The sequence below is a fragment of the Siniperca chuatsi genome, linkage group LG18 (assembly GCF_020085105.1).
Source record: "Siniperca chuatsi isolate FFG_IHB_CAS linkage group LG18, ASM2008510v1, whole genome shotgun sequence".
Lineage (NCBI taxonomy): Eukaryota > Metazoa > Chordata > Actinopteri > Centrarchiformes > Sinipercidae > Siniperca > Siniperca chuatsi.
In genome coordinates this window covers 5,812,157-5,833,274 of record NC_058059.1, presented here as the reverse complement: position 1 = coordinate 5,833,274, position 21,118 = coordinate 5,812,157, and the positions used below count along the sequence as shown (strand labels likewise).

Here is a 21,118-nt window from a genome sequence, read left to right as displayed (position 1 = left end):
TGATTTTGGGAAGTTGCTTTTAATTTGATTTATTGTATCACAATGGAGCAACATTAAGTTGCGACAAAGACTGAAATGAAAAGAACTTACAAGGCTCAGTTAAATCAGCAATAGTGTTGATATAATGCAGTATATACAGTATACAGTATTGAGTGGAGGACTGTGGCACTACATCTTTATTAAAATTATTGACATGTTATGCTTGATACTTGTTTTGTAGCTGTTACTGTTGATTAAATGTGTTTCATTTGTAAAAATAAAAATAAAAAATCCAGAAGACTTGTGTGCAGTGGCTTCTTTAAGTTTCACAGAGATCATCTTCTACTAAATCCATATGTGTATATATATTTACAATTGATACTGTATACTAAAACTCCACATATTTGAATCACAAATAAACAAAAAATCTATCTACACATAAAAAAACTGTAAGTTTATTAACTGCGTTATCGATTACCAACCTCAAGATGGCTCTGTTCTCCGAACTAAGCATGTAAAGACAAAAATTACTTGACTTTAAATCTTTAGATTTTTATCTTTTCAACATAAGTTGTGTGTGTACAGTGTGTGTCAGAGAGAGGGAGAGACTGTTAAATGACTATTTATCTGCCTAGCAGTGTTCTTCACTGTTGGTGTCTCCTCTGCACACAGCTCCAGGGAGCCCGTCTGTGTTACAGTAGCGTGTCCTGGTGCGTTTCCCTCCGCTACAGCTGGCCCAGCTAGACCAGCATGACCAGTTACCTTCCGGATTAATAGTAGGTCTTGTACCTGCAAAATCAGAAATACTTTATTGATTCCCCGTAGGGAAACATTGTCCAAATTAGCACATAAAAGAAAAATCATCTAAATGATATAAATGTCCTTGTTGGTATGTTGGGATACTGCATGTTTTGATATATTTTATATCCCACTGTTTACTCTTACCTGGGGTTTTAGCTTTATCACCCTTGTAATTCTGGCAGGCCATGCCTTCAAACAAGTGAGAGCACAGGCACATACACTTTCCATCCAGCAGAGCAAGAGTGCCTCCGTTATGGCAAGGCTTACACTTGCACACATTATACTCTGCTACATAGTCTGCTGTGGCCTGCTTCAGGTTGGATATCCTGGAGTTAGCGTCTGGCATTTCCGATGGAATTAACATATATATGGGCTCTGGCTGTCAGAAACAACAGAATACGTGCAAAAATTACATCACATCATCTTTTATTTGCCACGTTCTATAACAGGACTAAGAGTCTAAAGCCATGCTAGCGGCTCTGTAAGGCTGTATTGACAATGCTAATATGCTGATGTTTAGCAAATATAATTTTTACCATGTTCACCATCTTTATTTCTAGCGTTTTAGCATGCTAACATTTGATCAGGTGAGGGTGATGGGAATGTCATTTTTTTTGTAGGTATTTAGTCATAAACCAAAGTATTGGACAAATTAAAATTTTGACCCTAATGATGGCACTAGATGAAAAGTCAGGGAGTCACCAAAGTTATTACAAATCATCCTGAGGGAGACATGAATGTCTGTACAAAATTTCATGGTAATCCATCAGATAGTTGTTGAGATAGTTCAGTCTGGATCAAAGTGGTGGACTAACCAACCCACTGACCCACCGACCCACAGACTGACATTGCCATGCCGCTAGCATTGCTAAAAACATTGTCATCATACCTATAATGATGTTGTTACAGCTTCACTTTGCCAATCTATCATTCCTACCTCACTGTTAATCAGTGCAGGGGCATCAGCGATGGAACTGGCCCACTGCTGATATGTAGCGATGTCCATCACCCCTTCCTTATTCAACTTAGCCCTCATAGTAACAGCACTTTGTAGAGTACCTCCTTTGACTGATGTCATCACCTTGTCCACCACTGCTTTTCCGGAAACACTAGCTGTGTAGCAACAGGGGACCAACTTTTAGTGACTTTCCACAAGTGATACATTAATATAAACCTTACTCATACTCATCACAGTATCTGTGCACAATGTCCTCATAAGAAAAGAGAGGTTACGTTTTAGAGGTTAGGTTTTCTTTTTTACAAGTCTATCTTAATCTTCCAAAGTTACGGCCTTTTATATACGAAATTCCCTCGTTGTTTCCTCAGACAGCTTTTCCTTGCTGAGCTGCGGAGAAGGGGTACGTCTTGGTAGTTGAATTGCCAGGATAAAACTCTTGCACTAAACCTACATGTTACTAACAGGACAAAAAAAACCCATTCAATTTGACTAACTCACACTGCTGAAGCATATTAGCCTTGTGTGAACTTTAGAATGCAATTTTGCATGGAACAAGGGCTGTGGATTTTGTCCCTAATGTCTTACAGTAGACAGATAGACTTGAAAAATCTGCACCTTTCCTTTAAACATTAACTTTACTAAGCTTTACTAATCAGTGTGATCAGGTAAAACATGGAAAGCAGACCTGCGTTTTTTGTTGTTACATTATCACACTCGTCACGTTTCAAGTGTGCTTCTCCATCAGTCAAAGCCGTGCCACCAAATTCTGCAGTGATGCCTATTTTGACGCATTCTTGAACATTTCTCTCTGTCAGATCTGGAAGAATCATGAAGTATAGAGGATGAGTGCTTATCACTGTTAGTCAAAATTGTGACTTGAGAAATCACATGACGGAGAAATTAACTTCAAAAACAATCAAAACAAAAGAAAACAAGAAACACTTGGGGTACACATACTTTTTTCCTTGATGGTGTCCTGGTTGAGAACATAGACCAACTCATATTCACCACCAGTCTTCCCGTTTTTGGTGTAGTGAGTTCCATAGTCCTCCAAGAAGGCAAAATAAATACCCTTCTCATACTGCAAAGGCAAAGATTTGACATGCTCCAGGAATTCACTGGCCACTTGGAGCTCACGGGAGCGCATCCTGTAGGTGCTCAGCTGTACTTTGCCCTTCACCCGCATAAAGCTCTTGTTCTGAGTGTGAGGAGAGTAGAAGTATTAGTGAATACAGATGCAGATGGTATGTATAGTTTGAGATAGTCTTGGTTAAAATTGTAGTTAATGTTGCTATATGTGCTATGAACTACTTATAAATTGCAGTGTGAATTACTTGTCACTGGCTGACATTTACCTTAATGGTGGAGTACTCTGAGACCTCCTTAATCATTGTTTTCTTTTCGTATTGATGCTCTAAATTCAACTTTAGAGAAGAATTGGACAAGGACGGCTCACTTGGGTTGAATTTGAAGGAAAGTCCGGCATCAACTTTAACACTCATCTCTTTCAGCATTTCCCTCAGGAGGCTGTGTGTGTCTTCATAGATTTCTCTAGAAACGGTTTCTTCCACTAGAGTCTGGAAAGACAGGGAGCCAAAGTGTCAAGGGAAGACAGAATTTTCAGAATCCTCATTGACATGTGTCAATGAGGACATGTCACACTGTGTATTCATCATCATTTTACACACACTCAAATGCACATACATATAGTGAATGCATCCTCGCGATAAAATAAGAGAAATGGTTCTGGCTAACCTCATAGCTGAGCACACCAATATTCCAGGGGAGCCTGTCGTGCCGCCCAGTGTTTGGATTCCTCACTCGATTGCAATGCCCATTGAAGTAATCATTGTTGAAGGGGTTAATTCGAGGATCTGCACCCAGGATGTTGATTCTGGTGCATGAACACAGTGGCCACTTTTAAGACTATATACAGTATTATGCCTACTTAGCTGAAATTCAAAAGTTTGAAGAGTACTTGAGAATACTATTCATGTACAGGTTATATTACTTAAAGGACTAGTTTGATATTTTGGGAAATGTGCTCGTCCTCTAGAATTAGAGGAGAAGATTGATACCACTAATATATTTGTCCGTTAAATATGAAGTTGGAGCTGGTTAGCTTAGGTTAGCATAAAGCCTGGAAGCAAGGGGAAACTGCTTGCCTGGCTCTTTTCAAGGGAAAAAAATCAATATCAAATAAATAAAATATTAATTAGTGAGGGTGAGTGCTGGTAGGTTTTTTTAACATTTGGACAGAGCCAGGCTAGCTCTTTCTCCCTGCTTCCAGTCTTTATGATAAGCTAATCTAGGCTAATTGTCTCCTGGTTCTAGCTTAAATTTTAGCATACAGATATGAGAGTGGTTTTGAAGTTCTCATCTAACTTGGCAAGACAGTGACTAAGGATAGTTCCCAAAATGTCAAACTATTATTTTAGATATTATTCAAGTACAAAACATATATGTTTTTTACAGTGATCATTATCATTAAAAACAACTCAGATAAAATAGGAAAGTATCTCCTCTGAATACTGCTTTGATTAATTAATTCATTTGTTATGTATGGTCACCATGAATGGGCAAATGTTCCGTCTTGATGCAAGTGCTCCCCACTGTGGTGACAAAGCTTCCATTTTGCTTTCATATTACTGTTTGACTCTTTGATTAGCTGATTAGCTAAATTAGCTCTTTAATAACTCACTCTTACCCGTATCCTGCTGTCCTTCCTTGCTCATTGCTATCCAGGACTGACGAACCACAGGGTTTACGCAAAGGATCACAGTCCTCATCTGATCCATCCTCACAGTCATAGTCCCCGTTGCACAATAATCTCTTCTTGATGCAAGAACCTGTGTAAAGATGGGGGTTGAACTAAGGGGCCTAAAATAATAAAGAGAAAGGTACTGTAGGTGACTTAAAATAAGCTGAAGTACCTGACTCGCACTGGAACTCTGAGTCGGAGCACACACGGGGAGGTGGTAGCTCACATTCAGCATCTGTTATACAGAATTCCTTGTCCCCTAGTGATCCCTGGCAGGACTCACCATCAAACTGGCCAAACACTTCTACACCTCGAGAACGCCTCTGAGGATCACAAATGATAACACTCTTTGTTAAGCATCTACACTTTCTTACAAAGGCAGAGAGCAGTAACTACAGAAAGTGAAGTTGAGAAGAAAGGGTTTGAAGTTTAAAGGAACAGTTCACCCCAAAATCAAAAATATAAAGTGTGCATCTACTCATGGACGAGAGGCTCGTGCTTGTGACAGTGCAGGATGTAAAAATTAATTGCTTCCTACTCGGCTGAGCTGTAACATTAGCTCGCTCAGTGGTGCTAGGTGAGCTAGCAGTATCGCTGTTCCACTGCACGCTTCCTTCTGCGTGGTGATACAGTTGGCAATTGTATGAAACTGCATTTCATTGCATGAAACTGCTCACAACAAGGTCTGTGGATTATCTTGAGTAACTGGGTCATGATTTCTAGAAAGAGACATTGCTGTTCAATTTTTCAAATGTATTTTTTGGGCGCTTTGAGCACCACAGTGCCATATAGTCCCATTATATTCAAAAAAGGCAGACATCTCTAAGGCCGATATTTCCAAAACTTGGCAACTCACATCAAAACAATCTAGATGGATAAATAGCATATACAGGTAAGAGGAAAAATATGTATTTTTGATATTGGGCTGAACTGTCCCTTTAAGGCTCTTAGCCAAACTATGTAAAAGATATATAAGTTGAAAAACCTTAATTTTATGCCTTTTTAGGCTTGATTGTTACAGACTTACAGAAAACCTCAAGAACATTAAGATATTGCAATTTATGTAGGCCTATGGACAATCTACAGTAAAGGGCACAGGGAAAATACAGTATCTACAAACAAAATGTGTTCTTATTTCTTCAGCTGTCCATTTGAAGTGATTAGTTCGATAAAATAAATACTTTTATATATGAGATTTAAAGGTATTTTAACCACATCCACTAACGTGACTTCCACTAGAGTCAGAGGCAGCGGAGATGGCAGTTAATGCTACTCTGCTACGCTAAAGTTAGATTTAGCTACTGTGTGGTATAACAAACTCAATTACTAATTTCTTGGAGCATCAAAAATGATTTGTCAGTTTTCTGTTAGCTATAGGACCTAAAGTTAATTAACTTTAGCTAAGGCTATGTCACCAGCTAGCCATTACTAGCAGGAGTACAGTTTGGTTTTTACCTGTTTTCTAGATCTTAAAAAAACAGATGCCAGGAAGTCAGATTCTGGTCGAAACTCAATTTGGACCAAATATGTAGTTTTGTGTTTTGGCTTTAATAGGGCAACATAGTTTGCGACGTGTTAGCTAGTACTGCATTGTGATTAGACTAATGAAAATTGAGTTTTGTAGTCACTGGCGTTAACTATAGAGTTTTAATGGACTCACTCTGGTTTTCGTGCAAGGATCACAAGAACTCCACTCTGACCAGCGGCTCCAAGCACAGTTTACTGCTGGTGGATCAGGAAGTTCCACTCCCCTGTAATACACATATTAGGTGATGCAACTCTTTGTCTAATTGCCTACCAAATCCTTACTAAGTGAATAAAATCAACATCCTTGCTGTTGTGTAAATGAAATAGGAAATATACATACATTCCTTCTCCAAGAAGTGCCAGAGTTAGACACAGGCCACAGAAGCCCAGCTGAAGAGCGACCTCAATCCTCATGATGAACCTTTGAAGAGACAAATGGTGTTATGTGTCTGTCCCTATTTAGTCTTTTAAGCTACCTCTCTATCAATGATTATCCAATTGCAAAAGGACCATTTTGTTGTTGTCCAAGTCAATAGTGTGGATTTCAGCTGCATGGATATCGATTCAGTGTTTGGAAACTCCCAAACCAGAGTTTACAGTGTTTGTTGTGAATTAAAACACCTTGCTCATCCAGTCAGCATATTTTGTTCTTCACAGTGTGAGCAAAGCCTCTCCAAATATATAATAAGTAAACATGATGATTCATTTCTTCTCATCATCTCTGCAAAACTGTTATATAACTGTGTATCCATTGGTTGAAACTATACCTTGATTTACTAAAAGCCAGTGAAACAAAGCCCTGTTGAAGCCATGGGATAAATAAATATAAATGGCTGCCTCCTGTGGATCATAAGTTTTTTTTATTTAGCATTACACCTAGTTTGATTCATTTGGTATAAATGAAGAAATTAATCAAATGTGCAATGTATATTATTTGAACTAGTGATTCAGGGGCCAAGAGCAGTCATTTGTTCTGTAGCCATTCAGTCCTCCTCAGAGTCATAGGAAGCTGGAAACTATCCCAGCATGCACTGGGTGAAAGGCAAGCACTTGGGGCAGCACACGAAAGCTTACAAACACTCTTAATACTACTGTGTCAAGTTTGGCCTTTCTTTTAGTGCATACACATTATTTATACACAAAGCTAAAGGTCATTTATTGCGTTTTGGTTTTTATTTTAAGAATTCTTGTATTATTTGGAGCCAATTTGTTAATTTCTGTGATTCCAAGATTATGCAATCATTCAGACAGCAAAGCAGAGCAAATATTTAAAGAGGTAGGTTTTGCCTTGTAATACATTGACAACAAACATCAACAGTACATTTAGGTCACCATCTGAGATTAGGAAACTGAATGGCAGGACTATCAAAATTCAACCATGCACGCACTCGCTGCAACTTCCAACATCAAAGATGTTTGGAAAACCGTCATGTAAGGTGATAGATTGTGTTGTGTGTGGTGCTGCTCAGGTTTGTTGAGCATGTGCTCTTTGTCCACAAGATGGCAGCGTCAAACAGATAACAGCAGTATTTAGTATTGTGTGGTCATGTCTTACATTCACACTGTTTTTGAATATGGTGAGGGAACACACCAATATAGAGACTAAAACAGTTTATACACTTACTCTTGCGCTAATTACTGTCTCTGACATGTCAAACATTGTTTTATTTTAGAAATATATTAAAACAAGCCTTGCACAATGCACAGGAAGTTTTAAACTGTTGCGCCTAATGATCTGTCATGTGATCTGAGTGGCTTTTGCTGAGTCTGCAGTACTTTGTTCTTCAAAAGGAGGGAGTGCAGCGTGTATAAATTACAAAAACTGGAAAACAGAACACTTCTCAGTGTAGAGAGAGGAAAGCAGTAGTGAATTTAAAAGTGGACAGGACTCATTAGGATTATGATCAAATTAGCTAATCATTTGAGATCGTTATTCATGGGCACAGAAGTTTGGCAACATTAAGAGGCTGATAAATCATCTGCTTTCATCCCTATGAGAGAGTAAAACTGATGTTAAATTCTAGTATTCAGCATGCTGACAAGTATTTTCTGCTGACTTAAATAAACACAGTCGGACTATTCCCTAATGTCTCCAAAGTCAATCTGGGGGCTGCCCTGTTCTGGTTCTTTCCCTATGTCTGCAAGCAGAGCTGGGGTAGTCTAGGGGCTATGTGGTCATGGCCCGCTGGAGAGGCACAAATATGTGCTTAGGTCACCACTTTTAAAAGATTCGGCAGTTTCCTCCCAGCTTTCTCAGGAAACCAGAGGGTAGGTAAGGTGCTTGGCCAATATTTCTCCTGACTAGAAAGACTTCCTGTTTTTTGGGGGGAAGGCTGGAACTGTGTGGAAACACTTGTGGAACAGCTTATTGCCCCGCTTTACTGTAATTTACACACTATATCCTATAGAATTTGTCATCATGTGCGACAGAATATGATGACATTGCTTCCTGCATTGCCACTTGCCCTACTGCTTTATGTTGTATTTTTAGACTGAAATGGCCAAGAGCAGTGAAGGCAGTTAGGAGTTAAAAGAACAGAGAGAGAAAGAGAGGATAAAATCTAAGACTACCTCAATTATGGACTGGAGATAAGTAGCTATCTTAGGTTCTGGTTGTGGTGGCAGTCAGTTCCAAGATTCACGCCCTAAATGCTTGATGTTTGGATTGTGGCCTTCCTGTCATAAACTGGAAAGGACACTTCCCATTAGATTGTCTCTGTCAGCATTCTATTATAAAAATAAATCCTCTAATGTGTATGTGCTGACTCGTGCCATCTGTAGTCTGTTTCTTGAAAGGGTGTCCCATACTTTTCCTTTTCCTACCAGAATCACCTGAAAGTTTTACATAAGTAAATAGTATCCAACATGTACTTCTGTATGCAAGTGTGCGGTTGCAATGGGTGTGTCACTTACCTAAACAGACAATTAATCACATTCAGAAGAACAGGGAACCATAATTTTAATCCAACGTCATCAGACAGTGACGCTGGACCAGAGAGGCATGTCATTGAAAGGAGAAGGGTAACAGCCTCGAAATCTTATACGAGAAAACATATTTTGCTATCCCTGATTTTATGATGTACAGTATATGAATAGTGTTGCATTGATACATATCAGAACATTTGTAAAAAGGTATAGAGGTAAAAAGGTATAAAGCACAATATAAATTGCAAATACAGATAGAGATGCATGCATTTCGTTCTGGGGTTCTGCAATTATAAACAAAAGTCTGATAGTATTAAATGTTTAATAAGATGTAATGAAAAAGATCATTCCAGTGGTTGGTGACTGAAGGGGAAAACAAACTGTCAGCTAGTCAGTAATCTGGCTTTTGAGGGGCTCATCTCCTAAAAACTAGCCTGTCAGCAGAACATAGGATACAAAGGCAGGAAGAATGTCCTTCCTCTGTCCCTTTCTCTATCATTTCTCAACTCTCAACCTGCAACATACAGTATACTGTACAGTGTACTCTCTTTAACATCAGACAAAATCATTTGTTTTTGTTTGCCAAAAAATCACCTGTTTGCCAAACTATATGCATATGACTATATATGACTAGGATCTGGGTTGAAGTAATAGGTGCAGATGTGACCGTTACATCTGGCTGTTCTCATGGTTGGTTGGCTCTGTGATGGTTTCAGTTTTTATAGCACCATGGTTTACAAAAGATGGCTATCTGAATTTAAAAAATCCATGCTCATGTGAGCAATTCAATTTTATTCCTGGAATAGTGAAATCTCCAACAGCCTCCCTTACAGGGAATGAGGTGAAGTCAGATCTGTAATGCTCCATTTAAAAGATGTAAAGCTAAGCAGCAACATAGCTTAGTTTTCTACTAAAATATCAGATTTTATTTATTAATTTAAGTTTGCTTGGGTTGGCGTGAGAAGGTCAGATGTTCTTACTCTTGTTTGTGAGCAACTTTGCACAATGAACCACTTTTATCGAGAAAGCTACTTTGTCTTCGTCTCTGTATTAAATGTATTACTCACTCCCAAAGAATTTTTGAAAAACAAAACACCAAAGCTGTGTATTTGACCAGTAACTCTAATGCCTTGATTTTTGTGTTGAAGGATGAATGAAGGATTCTGTTGCTATTTATGATATAAATTATATATTTAACAGTCTAAAGGGTCAATCAATAAAAACACATTTTCTCACTCACCCCTACGAGTGTCTGACCATACTAATAGTGCAGAAATGTTGAGATTTCTTATAGAATGTAAAAATGTATACTGATGCTCTCATGCTGCTCCAACACCACTTCCCATACACACCAAACTACCAGTCCACAACAAAAAGCCACATTGACATCACAACTTTTGTTAGTGCAGATCTCAGTGTTGATGTTTACTATAGTTTTGTAGCTATACAAATGGTTGATTTCCATTCCCAATCATTTGTTTCTATTTCTTTGATTTTTCTGTTGAAGAAGATAGAATTCTTTGTCTTTTTAATTGTGGCTATCCCTGCTTATACTAACTACCCAGTTCTTCTCTTAATTATCCCAAACAAACATCTATTGAGGCTTCTGCAAACATGAAACAAAACACTTCCTGTGTGGCTTGAGGATTTTCTTCCTGGGAATATCATAACTGGCGCTCAGTGCTTAGAACAGCAAATATAAAAACTGTCATTACATGGCTGAATCCCTATATGGTAACAAAAGCAAAATAGACATTTATACTGAGGAAGTTGATGACCCGTTTTCAGCCATCTGTTTACTGTAATTGCAATCACACTAGTGCATGGAGAAGGAAATGTAGTGCCTGGTCTTTCAAAAATTGTGCTGTGTTAGCAACATTAGAGCTTTCCTCTCTGGTTTGGACTCATCTTTCCCTTCACTCCTTCTACATTTTATGATATGATATCAGTGTACATAACGTTTAAATGATATGAATGAGCTTTTTAATTTGAAAGTCATCCAATGCTGTGGACCCACAGTGTTGGCTGAGGAAGGTGCTATATATTCGTGGTTTTCCAGTTACCAGTGTTAGAAGCAATTTCTGCCACAAATGCTGAGCAAAAAGGAATCCTTGCTTCATCTCAGCTATGCCTTTGCCATTTTCTAGCCATTCTGCCCCATTAAACAATAGAAACAAAAGAAAATCATAATCATGTTTCATATTTCTTTTACAATGAGCTATACTGAAATATATGCTGTACTGAATAACAATAACAATGAAAAAGCTGGTAACTGCCTATTTTTCGACATTACTTAAAGGTGGGGTATGCGATTCTGGAGAAATCCTATACCATGACAAATACCATGATAAAGAGCAAGTAATAAAACTAACGTTAGCTATGTTGTGGGTTAGCTTAGCTAGGTTATGGGTTGGCAAACTGTTGGTACAGTAACAGCCAGAGAGGACAAGACAGTTTCCCAGAGCCAAACCAGCTCCAGACAGCGATACTCACAACTCTCCTGCTACTGTAGCTAACATCACAACAGCAGCATAGCTTGGCAAACTAGAAAGTAAGCTGAATGTCCGTGGGCAAGTCATTTAACGTTACCCGACACACAAATCATGGCTGGAATGGTGTTGTGTGGCCCGGTCCCAGTCACTTTGTTTGTTTAGCATTTACAGAACCAGGGCCGGATGTGTTTTCAACGCGCACACAGAACGGACCGCTAGCGGACCACGAGGAGATAATCGCTGAATTCGACATAAAGACATGTATTGGATTAAAATTGCATACCCCACCTTTAAAGGCTTGGGAGCAGGGGCTTACTTGGGAGATCAATATATTTTGAAAAATTAAAGCTGCAATAACTTGTTTTTTGGCCACATGGGGGCAACAGAAACAAGATGTTAAGACAACACTGACATAGGTTGTCACCTTTGAAGTTGATATGGTGCACAGTTGCTTATTTACACATCCAGCAGATAGGGCCTACGGAGCAACATTAGCATTCATATGGAGTCATGTTTCTGGCCACCTGATGAATGTAAGTCCAATATTCACTCTCCTTTTAACTTTTAACTCATTTTGGTCTCCACCAGCTCCTGAGGGAAATATCTGGCTTTTTAGCAGCTAAATGCTCTACCAGGTTCACTAAGTGGGTTTGAAAACAGGCAAGCATTGTCTTGTTATATTATATTGTGTTGTATAAAAAATGAAATCAGATCTATTTTCTTATGATATTATTGACAACATTTTTCATGACCCACTTACTGTAAGCTATTTTCATGTAGGCCTACTATGACCATGGTGATATTTTCTTTCACGTGAAGAGACCGCCCCTCTTCCAGTTGAAATCTGCAGTGTTTGGTCTGTCATTGTCATTGAAGGGTTAAACTGGGAGTTTGCAGCAGTCTCTCCTTTCTGTCCACGGCATTTAGCGGAAAACATCTGACTCCTGCTAGTTTTCCGAGGCTGTGTTTGGTTTTACTAATTTTTCGCCGGAGCGGCGGAGGCATCACGGAACAAAAATCACAGTTTGTTTCTCCAACAGGATTTCAACATCTCACTGCGCGCTTTCAAACAGGTAGGTTACTGCGTTGTTAACATTTTCCACTCTTGCATTAATTAAGGATTTACCAAAGGACTACAGATAGTCGTGTTAAAATAGTTACAAAAATGTAGTTTTTTTTTTAGTTCGTCTATGAAAGCCATAGTCGTAACTACAAGTAGCTTTGTGAGAGTTGCTCGTCAGTCTAAAACAGACTTAAAATTAATTGTTTTTCCATTAACTGAAGGAAAGGCGCATCACTTTGGGAGGTAAAACCTCATTCAGTGTTGTCATGTGTGACTCGTTCGTGGTCCTTTTCTTTCTCAACTGTTGGGATAAGAAGCAATATAAAAAATAAAAAAAAAACACTTTTCTCCCTATAAGTTTGCTTATAAGTTTGTGCAGAGCATTCTCTCCTAGCTTTAACCCTATTAACAAACATCTTTTAATCTGATTTTCACAGTAAGCTTTTAAGTTGCATTTCCTGTCCACATCCTATATATCTATGTCCTAGTTTTAGTACAAAACAATTTTCATTTTGTTTGAAAGTGTTTGCATGCCCTTTGTGTTCACAGTGGGCCTGTGGTATTTCACCATCTCATTCAATTGTAGACTGAGTCATTCCCTGATTTCCTCCAGATGTGCAGTAGTTTACGTTTCCTGATGGCCCAGGATTGTGACATTTCTTCCCTTGCACTGCAGTTATTCTGCTGACAAATATGAATCTACACTTGTGTTCTGCGGCTAAGTGTTATTTGTGTTGTGACACTGGCGGATGCTGTAAAAAGCTACAGATTTTTCATCTGGTAGTAGTGACGGGTTGTTAAAATGTAATCCTTTAACTTAAATCTGCAGTGAACAGCTGACATTTCACCCTTTTTATTAGCCTTTCCTCCAGCTAGTGGGACTCTGACACCGCTGTAGTTACTGGACAAGTGCAGTCATGTGTCACGCTTGTGTAAATGGAGCATCAACAAGTGTTTAGGGTTATTTCTTGTTTTTCTACGCTTCGTCGCACAGCAATAAAAACAGCATGTGTGTCTCTGTGCCTTGCAGGAATTTAAATGTCCCCAAACATACAAGGGCTTACCCTGCTTGTTTTCTTGACTTCAGAACTGGTACTGGTGGATAAAATGAAGTTTTTATTGTTTTACAGCTGTACAGTAGCTCGTGTGATGCAACCCTTATTGGAACAGCAACTGAAATAATTTCATAATGAGAAAACATGCTCAATTTAAAATCCAACTTTGCTCCCTCTATGTTGAATATGTGTTCATTTACAGAATCTCTGTATACTTGTGTCACTCTCTCATATCATCAGATTTGATTCCTAGAGAGGTAACAGTTGGCACAAACCTGGAACGCACTCAGTGCCCTTTCAAAGTTCCCATCTGTTATCTCATCTTGTATGACTCCCATTTCCTTTATGAATCAAACAAATTACCTACTTGATTGACTTCATCATAAACAATACCTCTGGACCATACTGTGTTTTTGAATTTGCATGATCACACAGGTGCATTTGGATTGTTCTCCTTTGAGGCTCATTTTACCCTGATTCCACATCATCAGTATATTAAGTGTTGGTTTTATAGACAGCTTGAAATGAGAACATTGTGGGTAAATGATCATTCCAAAGGCTTCAATGTCCGTTTGTAGTTGCTTAGCTGGGCATCACGAGATCCGTTGCTCTGCTAGCGTAAGATTAACCTCAGGTAATTGCTCAACCTTTGCCCACTTCCAACCTTTGGTCTGTCCTACAGTATTCACAGCCTCTTTACACTGGTATTCTAGCCAGTGTAGCCTCTGGAACTGGTCCGAAAGGTATGTATGTCGCACACAAAGCCATGTTTGCGTTGGTTGTATTCCACTGGTTGTGCAGAGCAGGAGTCCTTTATGACTTTTTCGGCTGGCTCAATGCATGTGATTGTCACCACTTTGTTGTGATTGTTTGATTCATTAAGTGACTAGATGGTGATGGTGATGGATCCACATAAAATAGGTTTGTTACACCTAACATTGTTGAGGAGATGTAGGTGAATAATAGCTGCTGTGATGTTGCTTTTGTCTCATGTGACACTGCCTTGTGTTTCATGCACAGTAAGTGCAGAAGCATTCATGACTTAGGTCCAGTATATTGGCAGATTGGCAAATTGATGATGATGTTATTGTTGATGTGCAGATACATATGACTAGCATGTTGCTTCTGAGCCACAATTAGCAAAGCTCACTGATTTTGGACTAGATTTTTATGGGTCTGATAAATCACATGATGCGACAGTATGATTACAAAATGTGTTTTGTTTTTTGTCCATCTATGCAGTTGTAGTGGTACCTAGTTATTTGTCCTCTGTAAACCTCCGTAAATAAATATCAAGTTCAATGGCAGGAGAACAATATGTAAAGAGGTGACTGGGTGCAGGACCTCCTAATTTACTCCTTTACAAGGCTGAACAACTGACACAGCATGTGTAAAGCTGGATAAAAGTGTGTGTATGTTATCTGTGTTCTCATCCTTATGAGACCATGATATTTTATGGGTCATGTGTCCTGTTATGCTTCCCTGTCTGAACGGGGTTTTTGTGGTTGTAATTGTTTACGATGGATAAAAAATAATTTCAGCAGCTACTTACAAAACATTTCTAGCAATAACTAAGGGTTTTAATTGTAGCTCTTTACAGCCCAATATCTTGTTTGCAGTTTCACCAGGAAATAGTGTGTATTAACCTTTCATCTCCTTCTCCTTTTTTCTCCTCACTGTCCCACTTCACTTTTTCTGCTCCAGTCAAATAACAAGAAAAGCATGTGTGGGTGTTAAGAGTCATCTGTTTGGTTGACTTCGCTGCCCCTGAACACGGAGCTGCCATCTGCTTTACCCCTGACTGTCCACTTGTCCAGTGAGACTCACTCCACACCATGTCTGCAGAGGTGGAGAACAGCGTGCCCGTCCCAGCCAATCCCAGCATCGCATCCCCATATACAGCCTCGACCTCCAACACCCCTCCCACTTCCCCTGCAACAGCCACATCCAAGGTCCCATTCAAGAAAGAGAAGAAGAAAGGTGAGGGATGGAAGATGCATTGACGATGATTATGATCATGCCATGATCAACACATCAGACTGACTATTCAATTGCAAGATTTTCTGGTCTGATCTTGTAGAAATCATAGTTTTTTTTGGGGTTTTTTTGTAGTCTCAGAGAAGACAGATGAGTACCTGCTGGGCAGGTTTCAAGGGGATGGCGTGAGGTACAAGGCCAAGCTGATTGGCATCGATGATGTCCCAGAGGCCAGAGGAGACAAGATGTGCCAGGACTCCATGATGAAACTTAAGGTGCAGCATAGGATCTTGGACTGTGTTCTGTTATCTTTATAAGTCATGAAAAATATTAAGGGAATAGCATTTTAAACCTAGTATCTCAAGTCAACGGCAGCCTTCCACAAGAACACCATATTTGCTGTAGACGTGTCCTCACTGCAGAGGGCAACAGTGTCGCAAACTTTAAATCACAAGTCCACGTTTTGTTTACTTACAAAAGATAGAAAAACAGGATAGTATGTATTATTTATTTTACACCAGGGTATGGCAGTAGCTGCTCGGTCCCAAGGCAAACACAAACAGAGGATATGGATCAACATTTCCATGTCGGGCATCAAGATCATTGATGAGAAATCAGGAGTGAGTTCTGCCATTTCTTTCCATTACTGTCACATCACACTGTGAAGTTCATTAGATTTTGGTTGGCCTGCTAATAAAACCTTTGTCCTTATAACTCAGGTGATTGAACATGAGCATGTGGTGAATAAGATCTCCTTCATCGCCAGAGATGTAACAGATAACAGGGCATTTGGATATGTGTGCGGGGCAGAAGGGCAGCATCAGTTCTTCGCCATAAAGACTGCACAACAGGTAACACTCACAAATATACATACACACAAACTCACACATTCACACTCGGTTACAAGAGTACATAATGTAAACAACAAATACAAATGCACAACAATGTAAATGTGCTGTCTTTCTGTCACTATACAGGCAGAGCCCCTGGTCATTGATCTGAAAGATCTCTTCCAGGTCATCTTCAACATGAGAAAGAAAGAGGGAGAGGCCTCACAGAAGGTAACTGGTTCAGATGCATTTGACTGTAAACTGGAAAAAGTTTTCTTTTCAAAAGCTGGACAGTGAGAACATTTTCTTTCTGAAAGAAAAGCTTTTTGGTGTGGTCATCTTGGAGCGTTGACAGGGTGCACACTGTATGTACGTCCTGAATGTAAACACTGCCTCTCTGTGTTATTTCAACAAATCACATCTTCAGACATTCCACTGAAATGACACATGCCTCAGTGAATTAAGAAAATAAGTATAATCATTAACAGTCTACCTCTGTTTACAGGGTGAAAATGGCAGCACTGTAGTTGAGGTAAGCACTTGGAATCACTTGTTTTCTTCAAATAGTTTCTGACTCCTTCCTTAACATTCTGCTTTTCTGTCTTGTTTTCAGAATGGAAGTGGTGCCTTGCTAAGTATGGATGGTGCAGTAAAAACTGCCCAAGTAAGAATTTCTGCTCTGTTGTGTTTGCAGCTTAACATTAAATAAAATACCTTTGATTTATAGTAGCTGAATAAATACAGTATGTTTCTGTTCCTTTTTGACATCCAGCCAGTGGAGCAGCTTGACCTTTTTGGAGCCATGTCGACCCCTCCAGACATCCAGGCTCCAAATGTAAGTGTGGTGCCATAGTGTAAAATCTACCCTTCATCTGAACCATATAGTGGAATTATATTTGGTCACTAAAATGTAGCTGGATATTAAAGTGTATACTATTTACACATCTTAATAATTACAGTAGGCTGTAGAAGACTTTTATCTAATATATATCTCTATTTTATCTATCTCTCTTTTTTTCTGTATCAAAAATGTTTCTAAGATCTGATTTTGTGCGTTTGTAAGAAAAAAATGGCTCCACTCAATAACCTCAGCACCTCCCAGATCATTCTATGTGTGTGAACTCAATTCTAAAAAGGCCAACATTTTTGTGTTTAATTATTGGTTGTGAGTGTATCATATTTTATAAATTGTAGATTTTAGACTTCAATCAAAAGGACCTTTTTAAGAATTGAGTTATGCTTCATGTGTACCAATCTCATTGTTGTTCATCAAACCATTTAAAGTTGCTACAAGTAGAAGCTATGAAAGAGACATTTTTGTTGACTTTGGTGACACCTGGAGTCTTGTACTGGTAGTGTTTTACATCACTGTTGCTGGGCCAATTCACTAGCTGAGTTTCTGGTCAACGAGCTAGTGCTGACTTTAGCATATTTATATAGCTTGCTGTTGTCCAAGGCAAGTAAGAATTTAATAAAAACTTAATTTTTCAAGTCGGAAGATGGACTGTGATTTGCCATGAAATTTAATATGTGGCAGTGATATTTTGAGGTAAATATTCTACAGGTAGCAGCTTTAAATTGTCATGTCTTTTCACACCATGTGATTCATTTTGTTAACATATGTTTTTCTCCTTCTGCAGAACTGATTCATAAATCTCTCTTTTTTGCCTTCTCTCCCACTGTCCCTCTCATGATAACCAGGGCTCTAATGATATTCTCTTGCTGGACTTTTCTGCTGAAGTTGACAGCAATCAGAATTGCATAAAGGGAAACTCCTTTATAACTTCCTGTGCCCCTGACTGTAGGGCATCTCCCCAGACAGAGAATCCCTTTTCCTCAACATTTGGCTACTTTCCAACCCCAGACACTGACCCTTTCAGAGATGACCCCCTTTCTAAATCACCCACTCAGTCGTTACCCGATAATTCACACATCTCCCTCACCACCACTAATCACCTAAACAGCACTGCTGGCAACACTAGTAAGACAATTATTAACGGTGGTTTGAATGGAGACTCTGAACACCTCAGTCAGCAGATAAATGGGTTATCCAGTAAGACCATGATCCTCGCTCTCAGTAACGGACAGTGGCCACTAGGGGGTAAAATAAGTCAGGGTAACACTATTACCATGATGGACGGGAATGAATCTGGACCAGTTCTCTCAACCAAAAACCCATTTTTTGACTCATCTTTGAAACCCGCCCCTGTCTCTAATGGCATAACTCATCACCCACAACCCCCAGTGAGTCATAACAAGGATTCAGTGGTCATAAACCCGCCTCCACAGAGCTCTAAGGCTGGACGAGGTCGAAGGAATGCAAAGGTGAAATTCCATAGATAGATGAATCATAATAGAGTTGCATGTGTGATGCCTAAAAATGGGGTTTATGCACATTTCCCAGAGCATAATTAGTTTGCTAACATCTACCTTTTTGAGCATTTGGGTTATGCACTGGTGTCTGACAGGATATGCCAGAGGAGACATTTGGTTAAGATAAGATGCAAGGCCTGTAATTAAAGATTGCAGTTAAGGGCTTGTTGTTTGGATCTGTTCTGTCTTCATGCATGCACTGGTGGTCACATGCTTCTATAACTGGCTTGAATAAATGACACTTTGACTGTGCTACTGAACAATTAACTGTACCTTTTGTCATCTCTGCTCTTAATCTATTTTCTAACATTCATGCTTCAGTGATAAAAGCACTGGTAAGTGGCGAGGCATGCATATGTATCAATGTTCAGGTAAATACTGTAGTATTCATTTCTGACTACATAATTATAATAAATAATTAGCTGCTGTTGTTAAAAGTTGGTTTAATCTTACTTTCTAAGTACTGCATAGGTTATCATGTATACAATTATGTAAATGCGGTGCAACAGTACTTCATATTTTTGTTTTATTTTCTGTGAATAGTCCACAGCAAGTGACCTGTTTGGAGCAGACCTGTTTGCTGCTCCTGGTCATTCTGAAGGGTCATCTGCTCCAGGTGACCTTTTCAACAGTACAACCGCCAACTCCACTCCCTCCTCCATAGCTGCTCTGGGTAATACAAGAGGGCAACTTATCCAAATAATAAGTCGTTATTTCAGCTTTACATTTCATTCCCTTTTAATCTTACATATTCCCTTTTCTTTATATTCAGGGAATCTTCAGTTAGGTCCTCCAGCTACCACAAGTATCCCTGCTGCAGGCATGTGGGGATCCTCCACCGCTGCACCCTCCATGTTCCCCATGCCAGGAGTGACAGCTCCAGGCCCTAGGCCCACCTTCCCACAGCCATCTGCCTTTGGTGGTCTACCCATACCACCCACAGTCTGGGGCCAGCAGGTGCCATCTCAGTTTGGTGCCCCACCTTTATCCCCACCCCATGCCTGGAGCCAGCCTCCACCAGCTGGGTCACTCGGTTCTCCAGGTTGGGGTCAGCCCGCCATGACCAATCCTTTCCAACCTGGTCTGTTCCATGCAATGGGTGACCAGCAAGGTCCGTCACGCCCCCCTCCTAGGCCACCTGCTAAGGAGGCCCCTCCAAAGGTAGAGAACAGTGCCTTCACAGCTTTGGACCCCCTTGGAGATAAAGAGAAGAAGACTGGAAAGGACATGTTCAAGGACTTCCAGCTTGCCAAACCCCCTGCCATCCCAGCGAGGAAAGGGGAGTTAGGGTCCATCTCTACTCCCACCCCCAAAAGCAATGAAGCCGGGGCATTTGATCAGTACTTTTCCAGTAAAGTGGGCCTGGCTCAGGATACTGCAGATCATGATGACTTTGATATCAATCAAATGTCAGCAGTTGTTAACGGTAAACCACCTGTAGCAAGGCACTGCAGTGCATGTAGTCAAAATTTTGTAAGTTGACGTATGTGTCTTCTGTCGTAATGTGTTGTTTTTATTGTTGATGTTCCTAAACCAGCTCCTGCTCCAGCTGCAGCACCAGCTCCAAGCTTTAACCCTGGCCTCCTCGATGCCGCCTTCTCTTCTGCCCCCATAGCAAACAATCAGGACATGTTTGATAAAGCATTTGGGGCCCCAAATTCCAGTCCATTTGGAGTGCCGCCTGTAGCTATGGTACAGAGATTCACACAGACACATATTTACACCACATCAAGTATCACAGTAAGAATTTGTAACTTTGGCCTTTTTTCTCAATCTTACAGCAGACTGCTACTGTTGGTCAGACTTCTGGTTCAACAGCTGCTTTTGGGGATTCTTTCGGAAATCCCTTTGCTTGACCATAACTTTGTCTATAAGTAAATATGTTTTCATATTTGTTTATTCCTTAACTAAATTAATCTGTACAGGATAAACACTATTTTCACGGTATTTTCTCTTCTCTCTGCCCTCACAGTTGAAATGGAGCAAATGGAGATCTTCACATCGAATAACATCTTTGGGACAAGCTGCTACAACGTGCGCAAGACAATCCAAATGATGAACTCTTCTAACTCTTGTCCCTGACCCACCCTTCTTTTACACCTCCACCTCTGATGTTATTTTTTTTCTGTCCAATTAGTAGTTCCCTTATTTCTAAAGACCACTGATCTAAGAAGTAAATGTTATGTCATGATCTGCTGAAGAAAGAAATGTGGTGTGTGAGAGAAGGCATGTCCAAAGAGGTTCACTGCTGATGCTGTCTGTGTTAAAGAAATAAAATAATTCAATCATAACGCTGCAATGTGTTGACAAGTCCATCTCCTTCTTCAGACTGAGTTAGTGAATCAATATTTTGCAGTCCACTGGAGGTTCAACAGTC

At 39.8% G+C, this 21,118-nt stretch overlaps 2 protein-coding genes across 7 annotated transcripts; one reads left to right on the top strand and one right to left on the bottom strand.

The window, feature by feature from the left end:
- c9 (complement component 9) lies at positions 1–6,525 on the bottom strand. 2 transcript variants are annotated; one of them, XM_044175009.1, is made up of 11 exons: positions 6,367–6,525; positions 6,160–6,250; positions 4,672–4,822; positions 4,446–4,587; positions 3,494–3,632; positions 3,094–3,315; positions 2,696–2,936; positions 2,424–2,555; positions 1,718–1,893; positions 925–1,159; positions 1–785 (listed from the first exon to the last, which is right to left on the bottom strand). In XM_044175009.1, exons 1-11 carry the CDS (start codon positions 6,438–6,440, stop codon positions 571–573), a joined length of 1,818 nt encoding a protein of 605 aa, XP_044030944.1. In that variant the 5' UTR covers positions 6,441–6,525; the 3' UTR covers positions 1–570. The 2 variants fall into 2 exon arrangements, with proteins under 2 accessions (XP_044030944.1, XP_044030945.1); XM_044175010.1 differs by having other exon boundaries at positions 1–768.
- Positions 6,526–12,294: 5,769 nt separating this feature from the next.
- On the top strand, positions 12,295–21,032 carry dab2 (DAB adaptor protein 2). Of its 5 annotated transcripts, none has more exons than XM_044175004.1 (15): positions 12,295–12,516; positions 15,266–15,541; positions 15,674–15,813; positions 16,060–16,158; positions 16,258–16,389; positions 16,516–16,599; positions 16,874–16,900; positions 16,982–17,032; positions 17,141–17,203; positions 18,070–18,693; positions 19,285–19,414; positions 19,514–20,167; positions 20,279–20,433; positions 20,523–20,615; positions 20,714–21,032. In XM_044175004.1, the coding sequence occupies exons 2-14, from the start codon at positions 15,397–15,399 to the stop codon at positions 20,595–20,597; spliced, it is 2,379 nt and encodes a 792-aa protein (XP_044030939.1). In that variant the 5' UTR covers positions 12,295–12,516; positions 15,266–15,396; the 3' UTR covers positions 20,598–20,615; positions 20,714–21,032. The 5 variants fall into 5 exon arrangements, with proteins under 5 accessions (XP_044030939.1, XP_044030941.1, XP_044030943.1 ...); XM_044175006.1 differs by having other exon boundaries at positions 12,304–12,516; positions 20,526–20,615; XM_044175005.1 differs by lacking the exon at positions 12,295–12,516 and adding an exon at positions 14,170–14,304.
- The last annotated feature ends 86 nt before the right edge of the window (positions 21,033–21,118 follow it).

What these genes read in the sequence shown, in the direction of transcription:
- c9 (XM_044175009.1), bottom strand. Translation starts at nt 6,440, where the DNA reads ATGAGGATTGAGGTCGCTCTTCAGCTGGGCTTCTGTGGCCTGTGTCTA. An exon ending in TGTAACAACAAAAAACGCAG is followed by an intron (nt 1,894 to 2,423) that starts GTCTGCTTTCCA and finishes GTTGCTACACAG; the next exon opens with CTAGTGTTTCCGGAAAAGCA. An exon ending in TGATAAAGCTAAAACCCCAG is followed by an intron (nt 786 to 924) that starts GTAAGAGTAAAC and finishes GAATCAATAAAG; the next exon opens with TATTTCTGATTTTGCAGGTA.
- dab2 (XM_044175004.1), top strand. Translation starts at nt 15,397, where the DNA reads ATGTCTGCAGAGGTGGAGAACAGCGTGCCCGTCCCAGCCAATCCCAGC. An exon ending in GTGCAGTAAAAACTGCCCAA is followed by an intron (nt 17,033 to 17,140) that starts GTAAGAATTTCT and finishes TTTGACATCCAG; the next exon opens with CCAGTGGAGCAGCTTGACCT. An exon ending in AATGTCAGCAGTTGTTAACG is followed by an intron (nt 20,168 to 20,278) that starts GTAAACCACCTG and finishes TTCCTAAACCAG; the next exon opens with CTCCTGCTCCAGCTGCAGCA.